Source organism: Crocuta crocuta, unplaced genomic scaffold, assembly GCF_008692635.1.
Source record: "Crocuta crocuta isolate KB4526 unplaced genomic scaffold, BGI_CrCroc_1.0 scaffold130, whole genome shotgun sequence".
Classification (NCBI taxonomy): Eukaryota; Metazoa; Chordata; class Mammalia; order Carnivora; family Hyaenidae; genus Crocuta; species Crocuta crocuta.
The window spans coordinates 4490376-4499057 of record NW_027527920.1 but is presented as its reverse complement, the minus strand read 5'-3'; the positions used below and the strand labels follow the sequence as shown (position 1 = coordinate 4499057).

At 57.7% G+C, this 8682-nt stretch overlaps 1 protein-coding gene across 6 annotated transcripts in view; it reads right to left on the bottom strand.

Annotated features, from left to right (window-relative positions):
• Positions 1-3951, bottom strand: part of TLE3 (TLE family member 3, transcriptional corepressor) — a 24579-nt gene extending 20628 nt beyond the window's left edge. For 4 of the 6 annotated variants that reach the window (XM_077746338.1, XM_077746355.1, XM_077746348.1 and 1 more), the window contains exons 1-2: positions 3891-3951; positions 2494-2598 (exon numbers count right to left, since the gene is read on the bottom strand). In XM_077746338.1, coding sequence (XP_077602464.1) covers positions 2494-2598; positions 3891-3911 — 126 coding nt within the window. In that variant the 5' untranslated portion in view covers positions 3912-3951. The remainder of the gene's footprint in view (positions 1-2493; positions 2599-3890) is intronic. The other 2 variants (XM_077746368.1, XM_077746371.1) reach the window with 1 other exon arrangement.
• Positions 3952-8682: the final 4731 nt, after the last annotated feature.

Here is an 8682-nt window from a genome sequence, read left to right as displayed (position 1 = left end):
CCCCCCTCTCCCGGTCTCCTGGGCTGCCAGCCCGCTCTCCCCGCTCCTCCCCTTCGCCAAGTGCAGTCAAGGCCGGCGGCTCCTGCTGTCCGTAATTCCTGCCTTGTGAGGCTCTGTCAGGCGCAGCGATTAGACGGCCGCCTGCTTAATGACAGGGCGACGGCAGCATTCACTCCGAGCCGGAGAAGCAATTACCTTGAAAATGGGGGTCACAGGCCCCACTCGTTGGCTTTAATTGAATTCCAATATCTGCCTCGAGCTGCCTTGACCTAAACTTGTAGCTTCCTAAATACTACTTAAAGGCAGTGGAGCTAATCCAGGCGGCACTTCTTCCCCAATTTCGCTCTTTTCTTAGAATTTAGGGGGGAAAAAGAAAAGTTATTTTCATAAGAGGATTTTCGATTCCGAAGAGGGAGCGGGGGGGGGGCCCCGCCGTGGCCACCGCACAGCCGGCCCAGCCTGAAAGGGGACAGGACATGAGGGGCTGAAAGAGGAGAAATTTCAGAGGGCGGAACTCTCAGGGCACTTCCCGGCCCCGCGTCCGTCCCCCTTCTACCACTCTTAGAGAGCCACCAAGCCGTGAACAGGTCACTGAAGCAAAGGCCCCAGACGGGCCGAGCAGGGGGCGGGGTGACACTCCCGGACACTCTGTGACCATCCATGAATCACTTCCCCTTCTTTGTAAAACAAGGCCATAGGCCTCCTCGGTGCTTCTCCACTGGGGGCCACCTGACAACGTCTGCAGACAGTTTGGGATGACACAACTGTGTTGGGGGCTACTAATGGCATCCAGGGGGTGGAAGCCAGGGGTGCGGCTCGACACCTACAGCGCCCAGGACGGCCCCCCACCCCCCCACCCCCCGCCAAAGTATCTGGCCCCAAACTTCACTACAGTGAAGTGTCAGGGCTGAAAAACCCCAGGGCCGGCCGACCTCAGGGAAGAGAACACACTTTCCGGTGCTGGGATTTCCCCCTCAGCTCAATGGCCAAAGGCACCGACCACGTCCCTCCTGGTCCACTTTCCCGACCCTGCTCTGCTCCTCTCCAGGGTCGCCGGGCTCAGACCACGCTCACGCCCTGGCCTGTGCCCTCCCGTGGCCACACTGAGCGACTGCTGTGGGACCGAGACCAGGACACGACCGGGTAAGGGACGCAGGTCCCAAAGGTGGGACGAGCTACCAGCATCCTTCTGCCACTCTGACCCCCGCCGCCCAGCACTTTCCGGTCCGGGAAGCCGAGCGGGTCCACCCCCTCCCGTCACGGGTGCAGAAACTGAGGCCTGGGAAGAGGCGGATGTGCCGAGGTCACACAGGGCAGAACCATCGCGAGAACGCGAGTCTCAGGGTTTGTGCCCCAGCCTGAGAACCCAGGGGTTCACGTTTATCCCACAGCCGGAACACCCCGGGGCCTCCCGCTCCACCTTGAAATCATGACCTCACCTAAGACCAGAACAGAAACACGGACCAGGCAGGGTCCCCGAATATTACTAGGGCTGACGGGACCTCAGCCATTTGGGCCACTGCTTCCCAAGCCTGACTACCCTTCAGAAGGAGCGGAAAAACTGCAGACGCAGCTTCCCAGTCGCCCTCCCTCCAGGGCTCTGTGTTGTTCTGAAGCTGCCCCGGGGGCCCCCGAGCCAGCTGTCTGTGGCTGGGAAGGGGGGGTCTCACCCACCCCCCCCCATGTTAANNNNCCCCTCTTCATTTTAGGGACAAGAGGTGGACAGGTACACCTGAGGCTCACAGCCTTGCCCAAAGTCACATGAGAAAGCTGTTTTTCCCAGGCTGCTCGTCTTAAATATCCCGAGCCTCACACCAAAGCAGCAAAAAGGTGCTACAGGAATCCAAGTAATGGATTAAAGATGTGAGCCAGACAGGGACGCGAAAGGGCAGGGATCTGGCTTCCCCACTCGGCTGAGGGGTCCTACTGCACTTTTGGACACTTGTCCTGCTCTGGGTGAGACAGGACTTCGAGGACACCCTTCCCCCCCCCCCCCCGCCGCTAGAGATCCTAAAGGTACGTGATCAACCCCGCCAGGCAGCCTGGTGCCTGGCACGGCAGAGCCCAAACCCAAATTCCACAGCACGTTTCACATCAACAGTACGGCAGAGACGGTTCTGATCCCAGGTGGCCGAAGAAGGGCAGCCCTTTGTCAGGGAAGGGACACAGGGCGGACAGGCCCCCAGGGAGGCTTGAGGGGGAGGCTGGGGATGAGGGTGGTCTCAGAGCCCCACCCCTTCTCAATGATGGGGGCACCAAATGCCGGGGGGAGGTTGGGGGCTGATGAATTTAGAGGTGCGTCTGAGGCGTGCGGGGCACCCCTTCAATGTGGGGAGTAGGGGGCAACTGGGGAGCTCATGGGGAGAGAGCCCCCAAATGGGGCTTGGCCCAGGGAAGCTGGAGAGCCCCGGGGCCGCCATTCTTTGAGGCCAGCTAAGGTCAGAGTCTATCTCTGGTTACGGTAAATGAGAGGAATTAAAGGGCTATACACACGGTGAGAGGCAGATTGGGGAGTCCACGTACCCCGATGATGGCGTTCAGCTCCGTCATGGTGACCTGCTTGGCACGTTCGACGGCCTGGGCCACCTGCTGCTGGTGCTGCGGGGAATGGCGGGGGGGAGGGTGTTAGATGCGCTGCCTTGCCGACAAAAGGGGCCCAGGGAGGGACAGGCAGGGATGCAGCCCCCCACGCGGCAGAAGCGGCCCCCTAAACGGGAGGCGCAGGGCACTTTCACCTCCTTTCAACCCTCTCTGGTGAGCATGCGCTACTCGCGCAAACTTCCCATGAAGCGTTTTCAGGTAAAGTCTAAATGGGCGAAAGGACGGCCATGAGTCGACCGCCTCCCTCTACCACACGTACCAAAAAACTCCCTTCCACGCATCTGAATACGAGCTGGAGAGGAGAGGACGTGCCCTGATTGTTAGCTTTCTCGGTGCGGTAACGGGCAGTCGTGTAGGAGGGTGTTTCCATGAGATACACCGCGGAGTTTGCACAGTAACTGACGACACCGCTCTGGTGCAAGACAGCGCCAACAGGGAGGCTACGGGAAACCTGTGCCTTCCGCACCATAGGTGGCTACGGACCTAAAGCCGCTCGAAAAAATAAGGTCCGTTTTGAAAAAGGTTGTGCTGGTACATTCATTCTCTCCCATCTTGGGATAGTACCTGCTTCCTACACAGCCGTCCACCTTACTGGGCCGCAAAGCTCTGAGGACGTCACCATAGTCTGTTTTCATGTGGATTCGGTCACTTACTGGTGGCCACTCTGACTCAGAGTGGCCTAGGCGGCCAGGAGGGAGTGGGGGTGGTCCCAGCCCCTCAGGGAGCAGAGGAGGCAGGGCCTGGCCCAGGTGTCTCCTTGGAGACCCTTCCCTCATGTCACCCACTAGCCCCGTCTAGGCCTCAGGTGGGGGTCCCTCGGAAAATGCGCTTAGAAGGTAATATGACTGCCTGGTCATGCCTTTAGGGAGGACACATTGTCCTAGGAGCTAGGGTTCCCCTTGGTACTCATTCCCTTTCTAGGATCTGCCCCTTAGCACTATCTGGCCAGGCTTCTTGCTTCTAGACATTTCCAGGCGGGGGAGGTGGGGCATGGAGAAGCAGAGTCTGGAAAGGCCAGTCTGGATGGGAAATGGGGGGGCAGAGAGGCACCCACTGCCCCCTGTCAGGCCAGGACCCTCCTCTTTGGTCTCAGGCAGTGACAGAGAATCAGTTTGGCCAGAAAAATGAGCAAACGCTCCCTCTGATGGGCTGGAGAAGTTTCTAGAAGTCCCCAAGTGGCCAGCTACGGCCGGCATGAACTGACAGGGGACAGGGGCTCCGGTGAGACCCGGCCGGCGTAGGGCTACGCTGGAAAGACATGCAGGACACGGTGAAAGAAAAGGTCTTACCTCTTGAGACAGAAAAGGCATGATCTGTGCTAAAATCGTGTTCAACCTCTTCGCGATCTCCGTCTGCAAAAGAAGAGAGGCCGCGTGAAGCCCGGGCAAATAAATCAAGTCCCCGAAAGGTCCGCGTGGGTGGAAATGCAAACGCTACCCTCCACCCCCACCGCCCCAAAATCACCGGCCCTCCAAGCTTTCCCCCCTCAGCTGGCCTCCTACCAGGAGGCCTTGCTCAGTCCGCAGCATGAAGAAACTTCTTCCAACTCCCCCCAACCCCAGCCCCCGCCAGACTGCCTGCATTTTATGGAGCTCCAAACTCCTATCAGAGAGGTGGTTTATGCATTTGGATCAGAAGACAGTCTGTCTGCCCTAGAAGGAAGCCCTAATTAAAGCCACACGAAACCAGAAGCACCCCCTTCCCCCACAGGGGGTCAGGAGGAATTGCCCGATGGTGCCCAATTGCAACAGCAAAACAGGTGCTCTGGCTCTCAGACAGGGCAGGAGGTGACAGGAAGCCCCCAGGGCCACAGGCGCCCAAGGGACATGTGCCTCAGGGGGATCTGTGGCTCAGGGGGACCTGCTTCACTCCCCCTCCGCTTTTCACTTTGCCGCTCCCGGACCAGAACGATCGCTACTCCCCCCACCCCAAGAGTTGGGACGCCTGGCCCGAAGCCCCACCATTAAGGCCCCACTTTTTAGGGTCACGCACTGCCTTCTTGAAGGCACCGCTCAGGAGGTAATAAGGAATCCTAATCTTTCATATGGGCTGCTCCCAGGAAGGCTGACCAATTCTCTGCGCCAGCCCCAATGTTCCAGAAAAGCTCACATTTAAGTAAATATCAACCGCTTCTGCCACCCCGTCCTATGTGAGCCCTGGATCAAGAGCAGTTTGAGAAAAAAAAAAAAAAGAGGGAGGTGCCACATGGTCTGCGGTGGCCAGGCCGGGAGGCCGAGGCCAATGACAGACACACACATCTCATCATGCGGCGAGTCCTGAGGCCACCAGGACTGGGGGATCGAGGGCCCACGGCAGGCTTCGAAGCTCTCATCAGCACACTGCAATCTTCCCAAGACAAAATCATGACAAAGCCTTTAAAAATCTGTGATCGTCTGCGTGTCAAAGGATTCTCCGTGAGAAATCCTGGTGCACATACGAGGAAAACAATGCCGTCTGAAGGCTCGCAGCCCCCTGACTTTGACTTTGGGAGAATTCCCAGAGCTAGCACCCCACCTCCCTCGAAGCCCCCAGCTGCTGACAAGGATGTCTCTGACTTGTGAATCAGAGACCGCTCGTCCAGGGGGCGGGGGGCACGACACCTGATGGACCCGTGTGGCCCTGCCTCCTGCGGCTGCCGGAGTGGGTAGAGTCCTACCCCCAAACAGGACCCTTTCTCATTTCTGTTCATTGTTTCCTTGATGGATGGGGTGGGGAGGGGAAGGAAACAGGAATCAGGGCTGTATATGGGGGGAGTTCTAGAACAATCAGCTTGGTGGGCATCTCCGTCCAGACCCGCACAGAGCCACAGTAACTCAACTGTCACACGCTGATTGTGCCACATCAGCATAGGAGGATATATTAACAACAGGAAAGAAACAGAAATAAACTAAGCAGGGGCGCCTGGGTGGCTCAGTCGGGTGAGCGTCCGACTTCAGCTCCGGTTGTGATCTCGTGGTTTGTGAGTTAGAGCCCTGCGTCGGGCTCTGTGCTGACAGCTGGGAGCCTGGAGCCTTGCTTTGGATTCTGTCTCTGTCCCTCCCCTGCTTGTGCTCTGTCTCTCTCTCTCTCTTTCAAGAATAAATGAAACATTAAGAAAACTCGGGAGAGAAAAAAAAAAAAGAAAAAAAGAAACTAAACAAACCAGGCTCATTCCTTAGGAATCTTACTGCGCCAGAGCTTCTTACCTCAAATGACCAGCACAGCCGTGCCTGGCACCTAGTAGGTGCTCAATAAACATTCAGCCAGAAGAATCCCAAATAGCCTCCCTGCATTTACTTTTCAAGGCTCTCTGCTGCAGTGCTCGCCACTGGCCGCAGACCTGGGCCTGGCCCAGGGTGAGCAACAGGGGCAGGAAGGGCCACGGTGGATCGAGTGTTGACGTGCGGCGGGAAGGGGAGGCAGGCGGCAGCCTTCCCCCAAAGGGATGAGGCAGTGCCGTCGGGCCAGACCAACCGAGAGCCTTCTCGGTGGGTCTCTGGCTGCCACTCCCGCCTGAGCCAAGAAGGCAGACAGCGGGCAGGCTCTGAACCTCCAGTTACCATAGCCTACGCAGCACCTACAGCTCTCCCAGGCTCTGGGGTAGGCGGTTATAAAAGGGCTCCCATCTGCCGCCCACTTCCTCGAGCAAACAGGTCAAGTGTCAGGGTCTTGCGAGTTGAAGGCGAGAAAGGAAAAGTCGCCGGCCTCCCCCTTCCCCGATACCCTTTAGCAAACACGCGCCCACAGCCTTTCCCACAGGTGGGATCTTTCTGCAGAGCTTGGTCCCGAGCCCAGCATCCTCTGGCTTTGAGGAAAAGGGACCTGCTGAGAGTTCACAAAGCGGTGCCCAGTTCCAGGTTTGGCACCCAGGCTGCCAGGCGACCACGGCTCAGAACAAGTGCCCAGTCTCACCCTTCCACCTTGCTGGGAGGGTGTGGGGCCTTCTCCACCCGCATCCCAACACCGCAGACATCGGCTGGGGGCCATCAGCACAACTCCACACGGACAAGGAACTTTCTGGAAGCGTGGGGCCTCGGGACTGAGGCCCCATCCTGCGCCCGAACCCAATGGAGGCCCGGCTGCAGGAGACAGGATTACAGAGGTATGGGAGAAGGGAAGGGGGGAGGGGTGGCTGTACACTTGGAGAGCATCTATAGCAAAGCTGGGCTTCCCTGTGGCTGGGTCTGGGCTGGGTGGAGAGCACGCTCATTCCAGCCCAGCCGGTCTCCACAAACAGCAGAAGCAGGGACCGGGCCTCACCGCGGGCCACCCAGCCCCGGGAAAGGGTTCAGCACCCTCTGGTGAGTCAAAGAACGAACAGGAAAACTGTTCACTCAAAGACTTTTTTAACATTTCTTTTTCTGAGGGTGGGGATCACAGCGGGGAAGCTCCTGGAAATAAAAGCTGGCGGGCCAGAGCTGCTCTTAACAACAGGGGCACCTGGGTGGCTCAGTCCGGTTGAGTGGCCAACTTCGGCTCAGGTCATGACCTCGCGGTTGTGAGTTCAAGCCCCGTGTCGGGCTCTGTGCTGACAGCTCGGAGCCTGGAGCCTGCTTTGGATTCTGTGTCTCCCCCTCTCTGTCCCCCCCCCCCCTCATGCTCTGTCTCTCTGTCTCTCAAAAATAAACGTTAACAAAAATTAAAACAACAACAACCACCACCCACCACCCCAGCGGGTCCTAATCACTTTCCATGTGTGAGCTCACAAGCAACCCTACGGGGAAGGCGCTTCCAAGGATGGCCCCCACGTTTTCAGTTTCAGGGGAAACTGACGCGTGCTGGGCAATTAGGCAACTTCGCTACACGACTTCCTACCAAGAAGCCAAATTTCGACATTTCTGAGAGCTCAGAGAAGTAGTTTTGAAAGCAAAACTACCGTCGGGGTTAATAATTGACAGCATTTCCGATGAGAACAGCTGTTAAAACAGCATTTGGTCCAATTCAAACAAGCCCTAACACATCAGTTCCAAGAAAGGGGGGGAAAAATCCAGACGTGTGGCTTCAACAACGGGGACAGGTCACAAATCACAAACTGGACCTGGATCACACGTCGGAAAACTCTCGGCGATCCAGGGCGCTCTGGTATCAATAAGGCAGCCGTGGCCCGCGCGCAGCTGGCCTGCGTCCTGTCCTTCCCGGCGCGTCGGCCCCGCAAAAGCCACCGCCTTTGAGCCAGATCCTCAGATATAAGCCAAAGAGAAGGTAGGTGCCGGCGGTGGGAAGACAGCCGCCCTTGGAAAAAGGTGTTTGGGGAGGCTGGCGTGGCCTTTGAACATTTCTTTTCAAGTGTGGTTCAAAGGCAGGCAAGCTTTGCTGATGGAAAAACACTTCCTCAGAAGGAACTAATCTACAGACAGACAGGAGCAGTTCAGAGAAACGCGCACAGAGACCCCGCGAGATGCCAAGTCTGTGCTCCCGACCGCGGGTGGCGGCGGGGAGTAACATCTGCCCCGCATCTCCGTCGGGATTGTTAGGCTAATAAATGACGGAAAACAAGATAGTGGGGGGCAAGTGTAATTTCCCAAGGAGCAATCTGCTCAGTGTGCCTTAACCACTCCTGTTTGGCGCGGTGAGCGCCTCATTAAACGCAAGGACCTCCAAACATCTTGCTGTAAACCCAGGGCGCTTAAGCATTGCTGCGTACCAGCCTTGGGCCGGCGGCCCCAGCACGCTGACCAAGGGGAGCCCGAACCTGCCCTTGGTGCTCGCCCCCCCCGCCTTCCTGCTCCTGGCCTTCAGCTCTCAGCCGGTCTTGGGCCCTCGTGCTTTTTAAAAAACGTAGCTGACCGCTCAACACAATCTACTGCCGTTGCACCTGACCGTCTATCTCCCTGCCGTTGATTGCAACCGCCGGGTCGTCTGTACCAGGGGGCTTTGGGGAATACATTTCATTTTAACCTCAGCCAAAGGGGAACAGGGAGAGGGAGATACGTGCCACTTTGAAGAGCATGTTATGGGGCGCCTGGGTGGCTCAGTCACTTAGGCGTCCGAATTCAGCTCAGGTCATGATCTCACGGTTCGTGGGTTCAAGGCCCGCGTCGGGCTCTGTGCTGGCAGCTAACTCAGAGCCTGGAGCCTGCTTCCGATTCTGTGTCTCCCTCT